We start from the raw sequence: 22914 nt of genomic DNA, 5'->3' as shown, positions 1-22914 counted from the left end.
GAAATATGTCTTTATCAGTGCCATCTGAATTATTCATCTGGTTACTACGTAAACACTAGGCTACATATAAATCAAAGATGTATGATTTGACAACAACATAATATGACTGATATCATGTATCTTTTACGGATCGCACCCGACGCATAACCGAATTTAGCAGAGGGGAACAAACACACACACCATCAAAATGTATACATGCTGTTGAAGGAGTGTCAGAGCCAGCCAACAGTATGCAGGCCAATGAAGAGCTATTCAAACGAGCACGTTGCCACGAGAGTGAGAAAGAGAGACTGAATGATTGTATAAACAAGAGTACAGTTGGGAAGAATGGCTACTATTTGGGCTATCTTTACTAAGTAATTTACCACAGTGCAAATGTTGCTTGTGTTTATCTATGGTAAACAAGTTCAAAAGACAAAATAGGACTATAAACCATTGAAGTTCATGCATATAAAACTATTTGGGTCACACTATTTGTATGGTCTGGAGTTTCCATCTGTAGAATCCTCGACAGATTGTTAGTTTGATCTGTTGATAAGGAACTGCTTGCTAAGGTTACGGTTAGTATTTGGATAAGGGTTAAGGTTAGGGTTAGTAGATAGTTAGTTAGTTGGTTGAAATGTTACTGATAGTCAGTAGAGCACCTACAGATGGGACTATCCACATAAAGTGTTATCAATCATTTCATGTTCATGTTTCATGAAAATATAATACATCTGGTCCAATGTATAGCTTTATTTTCTATTCATCTTTGATATAAATATTATTAGTTAAATATTATCTCTGGAAACCAATAGGATAGACAGAAATAATAGCTGCACTAAAGTTATTACAGTTTATTTCTTCAAAAGATGAAACAAGGAATTTCTTTATGAATTAACCCGTTTTTGGAATAGATTTATACGTGTATATTTGCTATAATACATTTTATATTTCACACAAAATGTTGCTTAGAATTATGAACACAATAACGCTATTATAGAAGCTTGAATATCTTTATAATGGTGTGTTTATCATCTCACATACCCTGAAGCTTTCTACTGACTAATCAACATGAATTCATTATCTACTAATGATTTTAATACATGAAAATAACAGCTACTATCTGTCCTAGATGATATTTAGACCCTTATTCTGATGATATCTAACAATGATTTAAAATCCGTACAGTAATATCAATTTTAATTTATTGCTTGAAATAAAAAAGACAAGTGGGAGGGGCAAAAAGGCAGTCCAAAGATCCAAGTAAATGATATACTTCAAATCTCTAAACCACTCAATTATTTCAATATATTTTATTATTTCTAATACAGTGAGTTTTCTAAATATATATATTTTTTAAATATCTAAAATACCAGTTTGCATCATTTCTAACACTAATTGTTTTCACATAACATAGAAACAAATCCTTCTGTTATACACAAGACACATTTGGGATATCCCATTGGAATCAATAAATGTAATACTGTATGGTTAATTAAAATACTTACAACAACTGCGTCTCGAAAATTACAATGTCACATTTTACTTAAAGTACTGTAAACTACAAAATATCTCAAATCATACCAATTCATTCAAAGTGGTCAAATCAGCATCGTAGTTCAGAGATTTCACTATGCATCATTATTACTATAGATATTATTTAGTCATTTTGGTGAGGACAAATCGTTGTGCTTCTTGACAATAAAGACGTGAACATCATCACTAAAAGACATCACCAACACTACTAACCAAATTACTAAAAGCACTACAAACTCTTTATAAAGAATATTGGTGAAAAACTCCATAACTACGAAAGACAGGGGAATCGACACATTCATCATTTAAAACACCTCGTTTCACGAAGGGTGAAAAAGACTCCTCAATCATACATGATTTCACACAATGTATTCATTCGTTCATTTATCCCTTCGTTCACTCAAATCATTCCCTGTCTCCTGCTAGCAAGCAGTAGGTGATTAGCTTAGCTCACTCCAGCTAGCTGAAAGTAGGAGACCGTTCTGGATGTTTTGGATATGCTGTGAGGAAAAGGAAAGGATTAGGGACAGAATGAGAGAGACAGCAAGGATTCTACACCTCTATTCAACAGGGCATACACTCACGACAAAACAAGGGATGAGGGGAAAGAAAAGGACAGAGAATGGAAGAAAAAGGGCGATGTCATGGTGAACTGAATTAATATGCATACAAGTTGCTAATGACAACCAAGGTGGGTATTATATGTTCGTCTCAGCTGTAGTGGGTCACTTCAGGAGATATGATTATACATTTTGGTACAAATCACAGATTTAAAACAAACTAAAACCACAACTTCAAATAGCTAATAAATTATTTAAATCCCAGCGACTTTATGATGGATATATTATTATAAATTCTAAAATGTTGCGGGCATATAAAAAATAAGAATTCAGCAGAACTGCTTCTCTCTTTCTTTCAAGGCATAATTATGACTAGTCATTGATTCTCTGGCTCAGCCAATCAATGAGAGCCTTCCTCGTCTGCGCCAGTCATCATTTTATGAAAGCAGCATGTGTTTCCGGGTCAAAGTTCAGTGGTCCCCGCATCCCCACCCCCTGAGCCTTCATAACACTGGTCCAGTGATTGTCAGTTAGAAAAGCACACGTCCTTTTGTCCACTAGAAATATGTCAACTCACATTTCCTAGATACTTTAATGAATATCTAGTATCTAGGAAATTATAGTAAAGATATACAATTGGCTTTTTATATAACCACAGTATCTCGTGTGTAAAATAATGTGTCAGTAATTACAAATTGCCGCAGGACTTTATTCAAGCTACTCGACTATGAACTAAATCAGATGAATGAAATTTAGTTATTCCCTAATAAAATAAATTCCGGACAAAGGAATGCATATTATGCCAGATGTGCGTTTGTGTGTGCTTGCATGTACGTACGTGCATATATGTGTGTGTCTGTGTGTGTGTGTTTGCATGCACGTACGTGCACATATGTGTGTGTGTCTGTGTGCGTAAACCTGAAGAATCAGAACCTGCAACCTGAGTGCCCTCCTCTCAGGTGACCTGGCGGGTGTCCTGCCTGGTTTCAGTTTACACACAGAGGTCAAGAGAGGGCATGGTCAGAGGAGAGAAAGAGAGAGAACAAAATGGAGGAGTGGCCTGGAGCAGGGTGGGGGTGTGCTGTGCGAGAGGGAGAAGGGGAGGCGAGAGAGAAATGCCTCTAGCACATTCTGTTCAGCTCCAATGGAGGAGCAACTCCTGATCAGGCCTGGGGGGGACCAGGAATGACAAGGAACAAAACCTCCATTTGATCAGGAGCCTTGCAGGTCCCCCCCCCCCCAGGAAGAGGACCCACTGACAGGAAAAGAGGCAGGGAACACACCAACCCCCACACACCTCCAAAACTGCCTGCCCATTCTGAGTTACCCATGTGCTTTGTCCATTTCCACATTCAAATAATAAGGATTTGGACCGAGTGTGTGTGTGTTCTGTTTCAGAGTGGTGTTTGTGTGTTCATCTATTTTTCATCGTTAATTTACAAGGAACGCTGAGAAGACATTGTCTTTCACAGCACCCTGGGAGGAGAAAATGATTATGAACTTATTACGCTCATAAGACTACCTCCAGAATGTGTGTGTACATGCGTAGCGTGCATGCGAGTGTGTGCAAACTGCGAAGGAAGCAAATAATAAACCCAGCGCCCTGGATGAAAATAGCCTAACCATCGTCATCACCAGTCACGGTAATCGATGCAGGAAGTGAAACGAGAAAGGAGCTGTGTGAGGGCTAATTATGGGATGGAGCTGCTGGTCGGAGTGAAGTAGCCTATTGGAAGCAGTGTGTGTGTGGGGGGGGGGGGGGGGGGGGACTGTGTCCATGCGCACAACCGTGTGTGTGTGTGTGTGACGACCATGTGGTGCGGTGCCATTAAGTATCTTTTTACACACAGGAAGTGCTAAGTGGACAAAGCTGGCCCCGATTGTCACAGATGGACGTGACCCAACAGGATGCATATAAAATTAAAAAAAACATCAAAAGACGAAACCTCACCCTCGCCCTCCTCCGCACGTTTTCATTACAGCCACTAACCCCTGACCTCTACCCAACACCCCCCTAACCTCTACCCAAACCCCCATCAAACATTTAAGAGTGTTCCCATTTCCCCCCTGGCCCAAATTAACAACATGCTAACCGCTAGCGCACACTGATTATGGAGCGGACCATATTTGATCAGAGGGAGGGGGGGGGGGGGGTTGGGGAAGAAGTAGATCATTCTGCTATGGGTTTATCAGGACGGAAGGAGGACGGGAAAGAACCAAGGTGAGGTGGCTGGGGAGAAGAAATGAACCAAGGTGAGGTGGCTGGGGAGAAGAAAAGAACCAAGGTGAGGTGGCTGGGGAGAAGAAAAGAACCACGGTGAGGTGGCTGGGGAGAAGAAATGAACCAAGGTGAGGTGGCTGGGGAGAAGAAAAGAACCAAGGTGAGGTGGCTGGGGAGAAGAAAAGAACCAAGGTGAGGTGGCTGGGGAGAAGAAATGAACCAAGGTGAGGTGGCTGGGGAGAAGAGATGAACCAAGGTGAGGTGGCTGGGGAGAAGAGAAGAACCAAGGTGAGGTGGCTGGGGAGAAGAAATGAACCAAGGTGAGGTGGCTGGGGAGAAGAAAAGAACCACGGTGAGGTGGCTGGGGAGAAGAGAAGAACCAAGGTGAGGTGGCTGGGGAGAAGAGAAGAACCAAGGTGAGGTGGCTGGGGAGAAGAGAAGAACCAAGGTGAGGTGACTGGGGAGAAGAGAAGAACCAAGGTGAGGTGACTGGGGAGAAGAGAAGAACCAAGGTGAGGTGACTGGGGAGAAGAGAAGAACCAAGGTGAGGTGGCTGGGGAGAAGAGAAGAACCACGGTGAGGTGACTGGGGAGAAGAGAAGAACCAAGGTGAGGTGGCTGGGGAGAAGAGAAGAACCACGGTGAGGTGGCTGGGGAGAAAGAAAGAACTAGCAGAAGTAGGGTGACAACCTTAATTCACTTCAGCAAAAGGGGGCCCTAGTAAAGGAAAAAAAAGGTAAGAAGCACAGGTCAACATTGCAAATAGAGTTGTATTTTTGAACATAAACAAAACAGCAGCCCTGCTTCTTGCTTTGCTGTAAAGCTGAGGTACAGTACGGGACTGGAGAGAAGCGCAAAACTGTGGAGAACAATGGTCATAAATGTAACTAGGCGGCAGGGTAGCCTAGTGGTTAGAGTGTTGGACTAGTAACCGGAAGGTTGTGAGTTCAAACCCCCGAGCTGACAAGGTACAAATCTGTCGTTCTGCCCCTGAACAGGCAGTTAACCCACTGTTCCCAGGCCGTCATTGAAAATAAGAATTTGTTCTTAACTGACTTGCCTGGTTAAATAAAGGTAAAAAAAAAAAAAAAAAACTAATTAAGAGCAGAACTGTCATCAGACCCAACTAAGAAAAAAAACTAGACGCAAACAAAAATGAACAGTACAATGGCACCTTATGGACATTTGACATCTGCCAGAGAAATGGACACTTTTTCAAATGTATTTTTTTTGTTTCGTTTTCTGCTGTTGTCGTTGGTATTAAATGTGAATATTATGAAATGTAACCGACCTTCATGAATTAAAAGAGAAAGGACCCCAGTTGCACAAAATAAATTCAATACAAATAAGTGTTTCTCAATTGGAACTGAAAAACAAAACAGGAATGTGATAACGCCTACAGTTAGATAGTGTTTATTAGGTCACACAACTGAAAACATTTGCAACAGAAAAGGAAAATGGTGCCTCCTGGGTGGCGCTGTGGTTAAGGGCGCTGTACTGCAGCACCAGCTGTGCCACCAGAGACTCCGGGTTCGCGCCCAGGCTCTGTCGTAACCGGCCACGACCAGGAGGTCCATGGGGCGACGAAAAATTGGCCTAACGTCGTCTGGGTTAGGGAGGGTTTGGCCGGTAGGGATATCCTTGTCTCATCGCGCACCAGCGACTCCTGTGGCTGGCCGGGCGCAGTGCACGCTAACCAAGGATGGTGTTTCCTCCGACACATTGGTGCGGCTGGCTTCCGGGTTGGATGCGCGCTGTGTTAAGAAGCAGTGCGGCTTGGTTGGGTTGTGTATCGGAGGACGCATGACTTTCAACCTTCGTCTCTCCCGACCCCGTACGGGAGTTGTAGCGATGAGACAAGATAGTATCTACTAACAATTGGACACCACGAAATTGGGGAGAAAATTCAACAACAACAAAAAAAAGAAAAGGAAAATGAGCATCCAGGTAGTTGCTCCGTGTTTCAGTCCGTTCTCTTCGGTTTGGTGCCTAATGAAGGGGACCCCGGTCTAAAAAGACTTTCAATCAAATCTAAGACATATGACATTTCCACTTGGGAATAGAGCTAAATATCAAGCTATGGACATAGATTTCCCCCCCAATTAAATATACAGTTGAAGTCGGAAGCATTGCATTGCATTGCATTGAAGTCGGAAGCATTGCATTGCATTAGCCAAATACATTTAAACTCAGTTTTTCACAATTCATGACATTTAATCCAAGTAAAAATGCCCGGTCTTAGGATAATAGTAGAGATAATGATTTAGTTCAGGTTTTTTTCTTTCATCACATTCCCAGTGGTCAGAAGTTGACATACACTCAATTAGTATTTGGTAGCATTGCATTACAAATTGTTTAACTTGGGTCAAGCGTTTCAGGTAGCCTTCCACAAGCTTCCCACAATAGGTTGGGTGAATTTTGGCCCATTTCTCGACAGAGCTGGTGTAACTGAGTCAGGTTTGTAGGCCTCCTTTCTCGCACACGCTTTTTCAGTTCTGCCAACACATTTTCTATAGGATTGAGGTTAGGGCTTTGTAATGGCTACTCCAATATCTTGACTTTGTTGTCGTTAAGCCATTTTGCCACAACTTTGGAAGTATGCTTGGGGTCATTGTCCATTCGGAAGAACCGTTTGCGACCAAGCTTTAACTTCCTGACTGAAGTCTTGAGATTTTGCTTCAATATATCCACATCATTTTCCTCCCTCATGATGCCATCTATTTTGTGAAATACACCAGTCCCCCTGCAGCAAAGCACCCACACAACATGATGCTGCCACCCCGGTGCTTCACGGTTTGGACGGTGTTCTTCGGATTGCAAGCTTCCCCCTTTTTCCTCCAAATATAACGATGGTCATCACGGCCAAACAGTACTAGTTTTGTTTCATCAGACCAGAGGGCGTTTCTCCAAAAAGTACGATATGTGTCCCCGTGTGCAGTTGCAAACTGTAGTCTGGCTTTTTTTATGGCGGTTTTGGAGCAGTGGCTTCTTCCTTGCTGAGCGGCCTTTCAGGTTATGTTGATATAGGACTCGTTTTACTGTGGATATACATACTTTTGTACCCGTTTCCTCCAGCATCTTCACACGGTCCTTTGCTGTTGTTCTGGGATTCATTTGTACTTTTTGCACCAAAGTACGTTCATCTCTAGGAGACAGAACGCGGCTGGCTGCGTGGTCCCATGGTGTTAATACTTGCATAATATTATTTGTACAGATGAACGTGGTAACTTCAGGCATTTGCAAATTGCTCCCAAGGGTGAACCAGACTTGTGGAGGTCTACAACTTTTTTTCTGAGGTCTTGGCTGATTTTCTTTTGATTTTCCTGTGATTTCAAGCAAAGAGGCACTGAGTTTGAAGGTAGGCCTTGAAATATATCCACCGTTACACCTCCAATTGACTCAAATAATGTCAATTAGCCTATCAGAAGCTTCTAAAGCCATGACATAATTTCTGGAATTTCCCAGGCTGTTTAAAAGGCACAGTCAATTTAGTGTATGAAAACTTCTGACCCTGGAATTGTGATACTGTGAATTATAAGTGAAATAATCCATCTGTAAACAATTTTTGGAAAAATGTCTTGTGTCATGCACAAAGTAGATATCCTAACCGACTTGCCAAAACCATAGTTTGTTAACAAGAAATTTGTGGAGTGGTTGAAAAACTAGTTTTAATGATTCCAACCTAAGTGTATGTAAACTTCCGACTTCAACTGTATACGTTTTTAAACACTAAAAGGTTGCTTTTTGACTGGTGATTGAGCCAGTTACATCATGACCGGTTTGACAGCGTTAACAATAACAACTTCAGGTCCATGCAGCACACACACATATCGATATTGATTATGATAAAAGAAAGCAGTAAATCCATTCAGATATTTCTGAAGAGTATTCTTCAAAAACCACTAGGAAAATGAAATAAAATGACTGTTAGCATGCTACCTGTAGCTGTCCTATCACAATTTTCATTTGGTTTCATTGACAATACTTTGTGTTCATAAAACAAAGTTAAATACCATCGGTTTATAAACTAAGATGGATCAATGTTCACGATTAAAAACTTGGAAATAACCCGAATTAAACCTACTGCTGGATCCATTCAATCTGAGCACATAAAGCAAACTTTAGACAGCGACTGGATTTGTATGACAAGAGATGGTTTAGGAAACAAGTTGCCTATTATCAAATCAAATTTCAGAACTATTGAAAAATTACTGGCTTGACCTTTTTACACACAATTATAAAAGCTGTGTTTTCCCTTTCTGTTTAATATTCCTCATTGATTATCTTTAGCCCTTTGCGATATCATTTATTTTCTGTTTCTAAAAAAATAAAACCCACCAGATGGGTTGAGATCATAATCATAAAGGCTTGTGATCAGTGCTAGCTAAATGCAAGGTGAATGCTAGCTAAATGCTAGCCAAATGCTAGGTGAATGCTAGCTAAATGCTAGCCAAATGCTAGGTGAATGCTAGCTAAATGCTAGCCAAATGCTAGGTGAATGCTAGCTAAATGCTAGCCAAATGCAACGTGAATGCTAGTTAAATGCTAGCTTTGGTTGCATTAAAACAGCATTTAGTACTCAGGTTCAGCAATAAGTAAATGTATGACCAAAACTAATTATCAATGTAAGCCCTGTAAACCAACTATTGGTAATAAAAGCATTGAGAAAACGTATACTGTGGCTACTTGCTAACTAAGCTGGGAAATTGAATGGTCTTAACAGTTTGTTGCTCCATTTTCTTTCCATAACTTCAAGGGAAATGCAACTTGACAATGACAAAATAACCAAACCAAGAACTCTATTCTGTTAAAGAGCATTTGATCCAGGGTCTTAGATCATTGATAACAAAATATATTTTCATGTGTCCAAATACACATATAAAAAAAATATTATCCTGAAGTAAACAAACTAAAGTAAACATTATTACATTGAAATTCAAAATGTCCCTTTTATACAATTTCACAGAAACATAGTTACATAAAATACGCATTCAAATCCACCAAGCTTCTTCAGAAGCAATGCCAATGCCAAAACCAAACCATCATTGGAGCATCTCTGTGTTCTAGACAATTCAAACACAGATCCCCTACTAAAAAATGGAATCTGTCTGTTCTTCAACTTTCCTGTTTGTCATGTCAATAGAAAATCATTTTTAGCACCATTTCTAATCTAACTCCCACAATCCATCCTTCCAATTACCAATCACATTCCCCATATATGGACGACCCCTCAAGAGGAAGTCACATGACCTCCCTGCTTTCTTCTTCTGCGTTTTTTTTTGAAGCGTTGAAGTAAAGAGGGGGGAGGTGAGAAGGAGGATGGTGTGTGGCTGTGGCACTAGAGACAAAGCCTGATACTGGCTATCTAGAGGCAGGGACTGGGGAGAGGTGGGGCTTGAATGCCAAACGGTGACATGGGTCAGAGGTTAATCTCACTAGGGGCCCATTTTAACCTCTGCTATGCCACAAACACATGCAAACACACACACACAACCCAAAATCTCAAAGTGCTCAACTATTATTACGTAGTGGAACAGGCAGGAACAGCAGAAAAGGCAACAACTAACCCAAAAAAACACACATGCACTCGTGCAAACACACAATCTTGGAGGTTTCCGATGGAGGAAGGGCCAGTACAGCAGCACACCATGCTCTACGTTTAGACTTGATCCCCAGCAGAGGGAGAACAGCAAATCAGGCCCCTTCCCTTTTTTGTCTTTAAACAAATTCCTCTTTTAAAAAGAATGCCTGAGGATGGAACAACCCCCACGCGAGAACACACACACCCACACTTGCCTGACTTGAGTTTTATGACATAGTTGCTACGAAGGGTTGGAACGCTGACACGCACACACACACACAAAGGGGCATAAGTAGGGTTTCAGTAAGGTCCGGAACTAGGCAATTATTTTTTTTAAGTTGAAGCTCATTTACTGCATTTCTATACAATTAAAACACTTTAAAATGCTAATTTGGAGAACAGCAAAAACAAGCCAAAATGACCCCAGCCATTATCACCTTGGCTGCTGTAGGTTCATTCACCTCAGTCCATCTACAAACACCTAGCCTATTAGCTGTACAAGTGTAATGTAATACCCCTGAAAGGGGGGAAATATGAGAAATGTGTAGCATCAGCGACTGTTCAATCAGTTGTAATGATGAATTGGATCAAATCATCAACTCTGTAAATAGATCTTTTATCGAATGACAATGTTCACACTTGTATTCCTAGGCATTACTAATCAAGCGCCGCACAGACAGACATCAAAGGAGCACACAGATGATCGTATAATCACACTCACATGAATTATTTCAATCTTATTTACGATTCTACATTAATATCAACAATGTAGTTTTACAAGCATTTCGCTACACCCATAATAACATCTGCTAAACACGTGTATGTGACCAATAAAACTGTGATTTGATTTGTCGTGATAAAAGAAAAAAGGTGGGTAAAGAGTAAACAAACTCCAGGGGACGATCGAGATCAGATGACAGACCATGTGGAAATCTCATATTGAAACAGATGCTTGATAAAAACTAGTACAAATTCTCTTAGCGGACCCCAAGTTTGGGAACCAGTGTATTAACCTCTCTCTCCTCTGCATGCATTGCAGCCTGCCTCAGCCTCACCACTGAGCGCCACATCACCGTCTGTCTCAGTAGCCTACTCTGTGTAAAGCAAAGTTAGGAGAACTTAGTCAACAAAAAAAATGTGCTCCTGCTGAGGTAGGCTCCATTTAACGTTAGCCAACCAGAAGTAAGAAGCTAAGTAACACTAGTCAGATCGCTTCAACGTTACTACATTAGAAGTCCTGCACTTGCTTTTTTATTGAGGGAATATACAGTAGCAGTCAAAAGTTTGGACACCTACTCATTCCGGGGTTTTCTTAATTTTTTGTATTTTCTACATTGTGGAATAATAATGAAGACATCAAAAGTATGAAATAACACATATGGAATCATGTGTTGACAAAGAAGAGTGTTAAAAATCAAACAATATTTTATATTTAAAACTCTTCAAAGTAGCCACCCTTTGCACACTCTTGGCATTCTCTCAACCAGCTTCATGAGGTAGTCACCTGGAATGCATTTCAATTAACAGGTGTGCCTTGTTAAAACTTAATTTGTGGAGTTGCTTTCCTTCTTAATGCGTTTGAGCCAATCAGTTGTATTGTGACAAGGTAGGGGTGGTATGCAGAAGATAGCCCTATTTGGTAAAAGACCAAGTCCATAAAATGGCAAGAACAGCTCAAATAAGCAACGAGAAACGACAGTCCATCATTACTTTAAGACATGAAGGTCAGTCAATCCGGAAAATGTCAAAAGTTTCTTCAAGAGCAGTTGCAAACACCATCAAGCGCTGTGATGAAACTGCTAAAAGGAGACTGCATGAGTCAGGTCTTCCTGGTCAAATTGCTGCAAAGAAACCACTACTAAAGGACACCAATAAGAAGAAGACTTGCATGGGCCAAAAAAACACAGGCAATGGACATTAAACCGGTGGAAATCTGTCCATTGGTCTGAGGAGTCCAAATTTTAGATTTTTGGTTCCAATCAGCAAGTCATTGTGAGATGCAGAGTAGGTGAATGGATGATCTCCGCATGTGTGGTTCCCACTATGAAGCATGGAGGTGGTGGTGTGATGGTGCTTTGCTGGTGACACTGTCAGTGATTTATTTAGAATTTAAGGCACACTTAACCATCATATGGCTGCCACAGCATTCTGCAGCATTACACCTTCCCATCTGGTTTGCGATTAGTGGGACAATCATTTGTTTTTCAACAGGACAATGACCCAACACACCTTCAGGTGGTTACTTTGAAGAATCTCGTTTAACACTTTTTTGGTTACTACATGATTCCATATGTGCCATTTCATAGTTTTGATGCATTCACTATTATTCCACAATGTAGAAAATAGGAAAAATAAAGAAAAACCCTGGAATGAGTAGGTGTGTCCAAACTTCTGAATGGTACTGAATATGGGGCAATTTAGCAATGAGGATTTGACATCTGTAATGGTTATGATAAATTAGGCATTGTTGCAATCTATATTGAACAAAAATAAAACGCAATGCAATAATTTCATAGATTTTACTGAGTTACAGTTCATATGAGGAAAATCAGTCAATTGAAATAAATTCATTAGGCCCTAATCTATGGATTTCACATGACTGGGGAATACAGATATGCATCTGTTGGTCACAGACAGTTTTTTTTATTTTTTTAAATGGGACTCAGGACCTCGTCACTGTATTTTCGTGCATTCAAATTGCCATCGCTAAAATGCAATTGTGTTCGTTATCCGTAGCTTATGCCTGCCCATACCATAACCCTACAATGGGGCACTCTGTTCACATTGACATTAGAAAACCGCTCACCCACACAAGGCCATACACGTGGTCTGAGGCTGGTTGGAAGTACTGCCAAATTCTCTTAAATGATGTTGGAGCCGGTTTATGGTAGAGAAATTATCTTAAATTTTCTGGCAACCGCTCTGGTGGACATTCCTGCAAAACTTGAGACATCCGTGGCATTGTGTTGTGTGACAAAACTGCACATTTTAGAGTGGCCTTTTATTGGTGCACCTGTGTAATGATCATGCTGTTTAATCCGCTTCTTGATATGCCACACCTGTCAAGTGGATGGATTATCTTGGAAAAGGAGAAATGCTCACTAACAGGGATGTTAACACATTTTTGCACAACATTTGAGAGAAATAAGCTTTTTGTGCACACGCTAAATTTCTGGGATCTTTTATTTCAGCGCATGAAACATAGGTTCAACACTTTACATCTTGCTTTTATATATTTGTTCAGTGTATATAGGTAAATGCGTACATTTTTTCCAGTAAGGGCCTCGTGTTCGAAAAATAAAACATTATTAGAGTACTCAACAACAAAAAAATCACGAGTCATCAAACAGTCTAAATGTGTCACATGCCCATCCATCCCCAACCAGTTGGGGAACTCATTCTCCAAGGGTCGTTTTTTGTTTGTTTGGGGGATGTCTGTAAACACGGCAAGAGTTGCGACATGAGATAATCTTCATCAGCTAAGCACTTATGTATCCAACACAAGTACATAAAGGTCATAATTCATAAAGGTCAGGTAAACTGACAGATTATCTCATAGAACAAAACATTTAAGATCTCCTAAACCTGTGTTAACCTCAGACCTTATTTCCAGCATTTATCCCAAAACCCCATTCTTACCCCCATAAGAATGGCCAACGAACCAGAGGTGTACTACAAAGCAGGATCAATAAGTTAGCAAGATACCTTTGATAAGCAAACAGAAATAACTACAGATTTTCTGGTTCATTAAAAACAGTAAACCTACATTTTTGTTTGTCAAATCAGTTAGATGATGCCCATTTCAAGCTTAGTTTTCTGCAATATAAGAAGTTAGAACAGAATATGTATGCAAGTTCGCTGGTTTACTCCTTGATCCTGCTTTGTAGCATCCCTTCTGAAGTAGAGAAAGCTGACTCATTTCCGTTTCTTTTTACTAAAAGCTGCATCTATAAAATAGGAAATGTAAATAACACACACTGCATACAGAAGGCTGTGTAGGAGTGTGCCGTTCATTGATAGAGTAGCAGCTGATGAAGAATTACACATGCACACACAGAGGAAGTGATTGGACAGGAACCCCGATGCCTGGGCCCCCCCAGGAAGATTTCTCCAAGGTCGACATGGAAGCAGCTCATTATTTCTGTCTCCCTCTCTCACCAACTCTTTCTCTCTCTTCTCTCCCCCCTCCCAACTCCCTCCCTCCCTCTCTCTATCCCCCACAACCCCCCTAAACTTCCTCCCTCTTCCCCCACCCCAACGCCCTCTCTCCCCTCAAATCTCCCCTTCTCAACTCCCCCCAACTGAGCCCCCTCTCTCTCCCCCACAACTCCCCAACTACTCCCTCTCTCAACTCTCCCCTCCAGCTCCCCCCCTCTCTCCCACCCCACCCCCCAACTCTCTCCTCAACTCTCCTCTACGACCCCCACCCCCCCCAGGTCAACTGTAAGCGCTGTTATTGTGAAGTGGAAACGTCTAGGAGCAACAACAGCTTAGCCACGAAGTGGTAGGCCACACAAGCTCACAGAATGGAACAACCTAGTGCTGAAGTGTCCTCGGTTGCAACACTCACTACCGAGTTCCAAACTGCCTCTGGAGGCAACGTCAGCACATGAACTGCTCGTCTGGAGCTTCATGAAATGGGTTTCCATGGCTGAGCAGCTGCACACAAGCCTAAGATCACCATACACAATACCAAGCATCAGCTGGAGTGGTGTTAACCTCGCTGCCATTGTTCTCATGACCAGTGGAAACACGTTCTCTGGAATGATGTGTCATGCTTCTGTAACCGATATGAAATGGCTAGCTAGTTAGTGGTGGTGCGCGCTAATAGCGTTTCAATCGGTGACGTCACTCGCTAGTTGATGTGTGCGGAGGGTCCCTGTTTCGAGCCCCTGGTTCGAGCCCAGGAAGGGGCGAGGGGACGGACTAAAGTCTAAAGACTAAAGTTAAACTGCTACACTTCACCATCTGACAGTCCGACAGAGAAATCTGGGTTTGACGGATGCCAGGAGAACGCTACCTGCCCCAATGTATAGTGCCAACTGTAAAGTTTGGTGAAGGAGGAATAATGGTCGGGGGCTGTTTTTCATGGTTCGGGCTAGATCCCTACAGCATACAACTACATTCTAGATGATTCTGTGCTTCCAATTTTGTGGCAACAGGTTGGGGGAAGGCCCTTTCCCATTTCAGCTTGACAATGCCCCCGTGCACAAAGCGAGATCCATACAGAAATGTTTTTTCAAGATCGGTGTGGAAGAACTTGACTGGCCTGCACCAAGCTCTGACCTCAACCCCTTCCCTCTGGGATGAATTGGAACGCCGACAGCGAGCCAGGCCTAATCGCCCAACATCAGAGCCCGAACTCACTAATGCTCTTGTGGCTGAATGAAAGCAAATCCCTGCAGCAATGTTCTAACATCTAATGGAAAGCCCTCCCAGATGAGTGGAGGCTGTTATAGCAGCAAGGGGGGGGGACAAACTCCATACCATTGCCCATGATTTTGGAACGAGATGTTTGACAAGCAGGTATCCACATACACTACCAAAAGTATCTTTCAAAGAAACAGTTGTACGAACACGTGATCAACTGAGTGTTTTTAACTGTTAGTCTTTTTGCATGGTTTCCAATATGGTGGTGCCATCAACCATATTCTCCCTGTCAATGAGGCAATTAAAAAAACTACAAACTGTGTCATACAAGCGTTGTACTGTGCAGTTCAAGGGAGAGTGCGGGTTCGGAGAGGGATAGTGCCACTAAGGAAACACCACAGCATGTTGTTGTGTGCCCTGTAACCTACATGGTGGGGAAACATCATGATGATACAAAAGAACACATTTGGACAAATGGTCAATTAAAAGATAAGCTACACATGTTGCAACCAAAACTCTGGCCTACAAAAAAAAGTCACTTTCGCAATAACATGTGATGTTATTGCCAAGCAAGGACAAAGGTTAATACAACTATACAATTGAGTCATTTCTCATTTAGAAATAATTGGCCTAGGCTGCTTGATCAAGCCTACTGTCTCCTTGCTTTCCATCAACAGGGTGGAGTAGACTACAGCGTACAGGGTAAAGGACTGCACCAAAGAGGGAGATAGATGCCCAATGCCCATAGCAGCACAATGTCAACCTACACGGGTTTTCTCGTTCGGGGAACTTACTTGGTGAACAAATACGTCCAGAGGGGGATCTACGGGGCTCCCCTCGCTGCTGGTCATTGATATAAATCCGAACCCCATTCGAACATTAAACCACTTGCAGTGGCCTGTTCCTGACAGAAGCTGGGGCCGAATTCGCTCTTCTTGCTCCGTCGACTTGGCTTCGTCTTCTCCGCCACCTTTACCCGCCCCTCCTAAAAGGCATATGAAAGTAGTAAGCTACAGTAGGCTGTGTATTGATAGACGAGTGTGGATGTGGCATATGTATTTAACCTATAGCCGTGCCTGCGCAGTTATTAGGCCTAGTAGTAACCTTTACACAACTTTTATGGAGCCCAGTTGGTTGGAAATCTCCATAGCCTAAGCGACGGGGAATCCCCGCCACTTAACGATGTGATGTTCATCTTTGCTATAATTCGTCTCCACGTAACGATTTTAGCGCATGGTAGAATGATTTGAACATCACGCAAATCGGTGTAAAACAGGATACTTATGGGGCTTCTAACTGCATGGCGCACAGCGATATGCGATTGATTTGGTCGATTCCCCCTTGCACGTGCATGCTCACTGATGTAACTTCTGGAGCATATTTACTTACATCTACCACTGTTAATAACCAGCATTGTATGGAACTCCAAGGGCAGGTGTACACACATGGTTCACCATGCAAGCCCATGTTGGGCACAATACGCTCTTTATCGTTGACAAACAGCTCCAACAAGACCCCAATATGTATTTTCACATGGCAATAATCGTGGGCGGTAGGCTACATAACACATTATATGTAACAATAGCCCGTCGCAGCCCCCCTCTATACCAAAAAGTAAGGATTTTTTTTTTTTTTTACAAATAATTGGAGAATAACCTTCGGCCATGTTTCCCCGCGGACCTTCTGTTCGAAAGTTCCAATCGAAAAGCTTCCTCTGCGAAAACGGGTTATGATAGTCACCATTAATCCGACATCCTCAATTCCAGCGGTCACAAATTTAGCTCGCATGGTACAGCGTGCTTTCCCTCTTTTGATATTTTGTCATGTCTCTCTCCTTCAATCCTTTCCTCGTTCACTCCACTTCGAGCGCTTGCTCTCTCTCTCATTCGCTCGCTTACTGGCTGTGCCTCTGCCAGTACTAGACACGTGACTTTGTCAATTACATGCTTTCTTGCTACTAATTTTACCACTGATCTAGGGACGGTAGAGCAGCGAAGAAAACTGACTCGGAACCGATTAGGTCCAAGTGGTCAGCCGTGTCCTCACAATAACACACCTTTATTAAAGAAGGATGCGTTATCTTGCTTCAAATGTAACAACTTCGGCCAAGAGTTGTGTGAAAGGCAAGTAGCCTTCTGCCTAATGGTCAGCCTGGTTTTCGCCTGCTTCATACAATTTTTTATAGCCAAATCGGTTTCTAAAATACAATAACTGACATTTGAATAACAGCAGCGAATGCACTAAATTGGAACTATAAAGACTGTGAAACAACTAATGAATGCAAACAAACATTTGGTGTAGTAAATATTAAACCTGTTGTTCTGCTTATTTTATACACTAGTACTACATTTTATTTTCTACGTTCCTAAACCCTTGCGATTCACTGAGATGCATGTGGTAAAATAGACATATAGAAAATCTCTTTGAGATTGAATTGAGGCGTTTATTTGAATTGATAGATTACATTTGTTTGCTGGACACATATTTTGCTACATTTACTAAGGTGGAAAATTAATTCGTTCAACATATCGTTAATTAATACAGATTATAGTCCAACATTTTTTTTTGAAACTTTATTTAACTAGGCAAGTCAGTTCTAGCCGTTGAGTATTAAAATAAGCTAGAATGTTACATATGCATTTTAGACAATTTATTTAGGTTGAGTGCTTGTTCCTCCTCTTGCGTAAACTACTATGCTCCAATGGGGTAAACCAGGACAATGTCAGGCCTTTGGAATGAGATTGAGTAGTAGAACGCAAACACCAAACAAGTGGAGGCCTTCAATTGAATATCTAGAATACAAAATAAATGGAAGATACATTTAGAGTCAAGTAAAGGCAGGTAGCCTAGCGGGGCCATTAAGAGCTTTGGGCCAGTAACCGAAAGGTCGCTCGATCAAATCCACAAACCGAGTAGGTGAAAAATCTGTTTATGTGCCCTTGACGAAGGCACTTAACCCTAATTGTTCCTATAAGTCGCTTTTGATAAGAGATTCTGCTAAATAACTAAAATGTAAATAGGATATTTGTTTAATTTGGAGTAGTAACCTATCAATATGGTTAATACACTGCAAATATTTCCATTGATAAAAATGAAGGGGGCGGGTAGCATTTGTGAAAGGGGGAAAACGCGTTGGGAAGGAATGAATCAACAACAACCCATCCCCACCCACCCAATAGCATAGCAACCCCAAAGAGCCCACCCTCCGGAATTCATGAGTTTACCCCTACCCCCACCCAGACCGTCCCCGCCCAACCCCCGCGCAAATTCTGTTTTTGAAAATCTGGTGAGGAGTCCTCCACAGTGGCAACATAAATTATGGCTTGGGTCACAGGGCCGGCCACTTGTGTCGGATGTTATCGACTCACTCACATCCCGAGTATGGCTTTTTCTGATCGGACAGAGAGCTATGTTATCACCCACAATCCTAGGCTAATAGGCCTGCTCGCACTGTATTTGATATATCTGAGCTAACCTATAGCCAATCATTTGAAGACTACAATAATAACATTAGGATTCTAGGTTCTAGGTTCACATTCCCTGATACGGCCAACATTACAAAAGCTACAATTCTGCATAAAAGAGTAGAAATATAATCTGTAGATTGTGTCAATTATTTTGTATATATTCTTGTTGTTGTCAGCACCATTCCAACAGGTCAAATTCCTGGTATAGGCAACATGTAAATGTCATTTGCGAATAAAGCTGATTCTCACCACAAATAAAGGCTTATGGACATAAACAAAGTGATTAATAAGACATTTAACCAGTTAAAGTCAACGGAGAAATAAGAATGTAACCATAGCCAAACCAACAGATCAGAAGTAGCCTACACCGTTCAAAATTATCCTACATTTACTGACACATTCACAGGAGGTAAACAAGTCCCAAATCGAGATTCCAGAGCTTTCTCAGCTTTTTTTCAATAGTAACATACCAACCCGAGATTTGGTGGACTCCTTCACCCTAGCCAACCCCACCCAACCCCCACACCTCACCAACCAGGCTCCCAAAGGGAAGGAAGTTTGCCTCCTCTATACCCTGCATTTCTGTCAATAGAGTTCAAAGGGGTTATTCAATTCCTCTCTCCTTTTCTCCCTTCTTTTAGTGCGGGGGGTTTATTTCGATGTTTTAACATGTATTCCAGCCAGCAATATCTCACTTTTATATATCCACTGCTAGGAAATACGTAACATTGTTGACATAGTTATAGGTCAGGCCATGCCATGCTGTTGGAAGGAAATGTGTGTTGGGGAGTCTAACAGCATTTTACAAGCAAAAGGTAAATGTTTTTTGTTTTTTTCTAATTGAATTCATTTAATTTGTTTAGGACAATAGGCCTACCAGCTAATCATGCGTTTATTTCAATGAGATTGTGATTTACTTTTGTCTACCTGGGAAACATTTCAATCATATGCACATTTTTACTTGGTTTCATGTAAGAAAGTCCCTTCTTGTCTTACTTGTAACATTCGTTAAGAGACATTTATATTAAACGAAAATGTAAAGTATAAGGATTGTAAAACGCCCATACTTGTAGGTGTTTTGTTTGAGCAAACCAACCCTAGCTATCTAGATTAAATAAAATGTTTTTAAACGAGCTTTTCTTTCTAATAAGAGTTATTTATTTGAAATTCAATCAAATTGAACTATTTCCTGTATTAGGATTAGGATTTAACACTACAATAGAGACGGAAATTCCTTGAATAGCCTAAATTAATAAATTGTAGGCTTCCACAATTCAAATCAAAGTTTTGAACTGATACATCTTTACTTTGAGTAGACTAACGCCCAAAAGATTTAAGAGATATCTGAAAATTCCCATTGGCAAATTCATTCTAGAAAGTGGTGTGAACTATAAGAATCACATGGCCTACATTTTCTGTTGTTTATTTAAGACTTAGTCATTCAACGACATATGCTGCTCTGTGATTTGAGATAAATGTTAAATAGGAGAACACAAAGCCTACAAATACTTGAATGAAATATCAGTGACGTCAGAGGGTAACATGAGTGAGAAGCGCCTCTCTCCGCCCCCGGCAAGAAAGACGCAATTGGCTTGGGAAAGGCAAACTATTTACAGAAAACTGGCATAGAACAAAGAATAGCGCCTGTGCACGAATTCTCGTCATTTTATTGTAAAAATATAGGTATGGTCAGTAATTGTTTTCCTATGGCCACGTTTGTTTAGAAATAGGCTAAACCGCGCTAGCTTGTTTGATTTTAATGTTTTCATTAATTCCTTCAGGTACCTAACAAAAAAAGCCAAATGCATGGAAAAATACATGCATTTTGGTTTTAAACTATCTTGAACCAGAACAGTTTGATCTGAGAATAGAATGCATAGCCTATTTGATAGGACTACCCAATAATGCATCTTGTTTTCTAGTTAACTAAAACAAGAAGTTCAATGTTAAATATGCTAACAATTCCTGTAGAGGACAATGGAATGGCATTTCCAAGTGGTGACAATATCGACCACATTGAGTCTGATTATACCCAACTGTTGCCGTGTTGAACAGGTGTGTTCACCATGACAGAGAGATATAAGGTCTACCAATGTATATTCCGAAAGATCATTCACTAACCTGTGAGCGACGGAACAGCCATTGTCATCCTCGTCTTTCTCTGTCTTCAGACGTGCTGCTGTGGACAAATTCACCCGTCGTCCTGATCGAATGTCTTTGTCCACTTGATTTTATTGTTGTGCTGAACTAATGAAACTGTCAAAGTGACACACGCTCATAGGCTACAGCCGAAAGAAGTGGACTGAATTCAAGCATGCACGTCGATTACCGGTACCGGCATATTTACAATGGCATTTCTGGTTATCTGCCGGTTGCCGGTAGATTATTTATTTCCACCGCTGAATATTTTATAGACACTGTAATTTAAGCGGACCTGCGTGCGGGATAACCCTTGAAGATTTGTCTGAATTTGTCAGAGGAAATAATGATTGTTGACAGACAGGGTAACAGTGATAGTCTTTAAAAAAGAATTGTGTCTAATAAATTAATAATTAGCCTAGTGTTTTCCATTCTTATAGGCCTACTCTACCTAAAATATTTATGAGGACGAAAGCCAAACCGTAGGCCTACGTCATTTTGATTTATTCCTCAAAACATAAAGCTATGCTGGTTTTTAGATTAGAAATTAATTTATATTATTTTGTCATGAAAAAAAAATACTGTTTTATAGCTTGGAATGGAGGCGCATGCACTAAGGTTTACACTAGCTGACTACATGTTATTGTCTTTATTTTGTCTCGTAATAAGTAGCCCTAATCATAAAGTAGGCTGTTATCAGCTTTCCTAACATATCTTAGAAAACACCCTCCTTCAACAACCCTACCAGGTAGACTTGAGGGTTTAGGCTACTACATTAAACTAAAACCCCAATGACTACAAAGAATTGAAAACAACACATAGGCCAGTTGGAAATAAGACACAACCTTTATTTAAAGGCACAATCTGTCATTTCAACAGTTTGACCCTTGCACTCAGACTTGGGGCCTGGGGAAATATAACAACTCTTAAATTCGTAGATGGAGCTATGGATGCAATGACTGACAGTCCATGAGAACGACTCAATTGTAAATATATATTTTTTAAACTAAGACTCGGATGTTTGAATGTATAAGTAGTAGAGCCTTTTTGCTCATAAACTGTTATTCGTCGAGTATCAATACAGGCCATGTCATTGATTGCAATGATAAACAGCAGGAACTTTTACATTTTTTTTTTTTTTTTTTTACAGTTTCAAAACATTCCTTTAACATTCTTTATTATATGGCACTACAATTTAACAACACAATGTCGAAGGTAAATGGAGACATTTGCCACACAGGCAACTGAGATTATGGAGTGTGTTGCCTTTTTAATTATAGAGTGTTCCAAAAGCAGACACTAGGTGTTTCAATTCAGCATGCACTGGTGTCACATTTCCCCTACGCAAATCCCACCTCTTGTCTCCCTGAAGGTCTATAGTGCGTTAACTAGTAGCTCCCATGAATGTGACAGATGTATGTTTACTACATACAATTATAAATGTCCACGGTCAACTCATTACCAGTTGGAGATGAAGATCTGTAGGATTGGATAGGCTTAAACAATATGGCATTATCTTCATCGTGTCCTCTGATAGGCTACACCTATCCTTTTAGCTCTGTAGCTATAGGGTGTAGGTGTGGCTATAAGGGTCGTCTGGAGTTCAGTATAAACGATAAGCCATGTTTCTATCAGAATTGACACATTTTAAATGTTGTCAATTCTAGGCTACTCCCAGACATCTGATACAGCCAGAGGAGGATTAAGATGGAGGGGGGAAAAGTCAATTGAAAGCAAACTACTTTGAAAAGGTTGATGACGTCTTCATAAACCCATTATAACATTTAGATGTCATATTACATTAAAGGGGCAATCCTTAGTTGGTACATCCGTTTTTGGAGTAGAAAAATACCCATTGATTTTTGATAACTTATAAATGCCTCGTAAGCATGGTTCAACTGTCATACCACATCAGAACCTTTTTTTACTTCAATGTTTGTAAAAAAAATAATAATAATAATCATTTAAAAAAAAAAGCAAATGTAATCAAACCCTGTATTTCCTCAAAACATGGTTCAAACTATAAAATGTTGATGGTCAGTCCTTAGCTCTATGAATT

The 22914-nt window shown here is 40.8% G+C and overlaps 1 protein-coding gene across 4 annotated transcripts in view; it reads right to left on the bottom strand.

Moving 5' to 3' along the window:
• The window catches only part of lin28b (lin-28 homolog B (C. elegans)), a 47569-nt gene extending 26495 nt beyond the window's left edge, over positions 1 to 21074 (bottom strand). Inside the window, exons 1-2 of one of the 4 annotated variants that reach the window (XM_036984747.1) lie at positions 20838 to 21074; positions 16044 to 16234 (exon numbers count right to left, since the gene is read on the bottom strand). In XM_036984747.1, the coding sequence (XP_036840642.1) occupies positions 16044 to 16234; positions 20838 to 20865 (219 nt within the window). In that variant the 5' untranslated portion in view covers positions 20866 to 21074. Of the gene's footprint in view, positions 1 to 16043; positions 16235 to 16905; positions 17138 to 20837 lie in introns of those variants that run through there. The other 3 variants (XM_036984749.1, XM_021611506.2, XM_036984748.1) reach the window with 3 other exon arrangements.
• Between the last annotated feature and the right edge of the window lie 1840 nt (positions 21075 to 22914).

The sequence above is a fragment of the Oncorhynchus mykiss genome, chromosome 8, assembly GCF_013265735.2.
Source record: "Oncorhynchus mykiss isolate Arlee chromosome 8, USDA_OmykA_1.1, whole genome shotgun sequence".
Classification (NCBI taxonomy): domain Eukaryota; kingdom Metazoa; phylum Chordata; class Actinopteri; order Salmoniformes; family Salmonidae; genus Oncorhynchus; species Oncorhynchus mykiss.
This window is presented reverse-complemented; position numbering and strand designations above follow the sequence as displayed.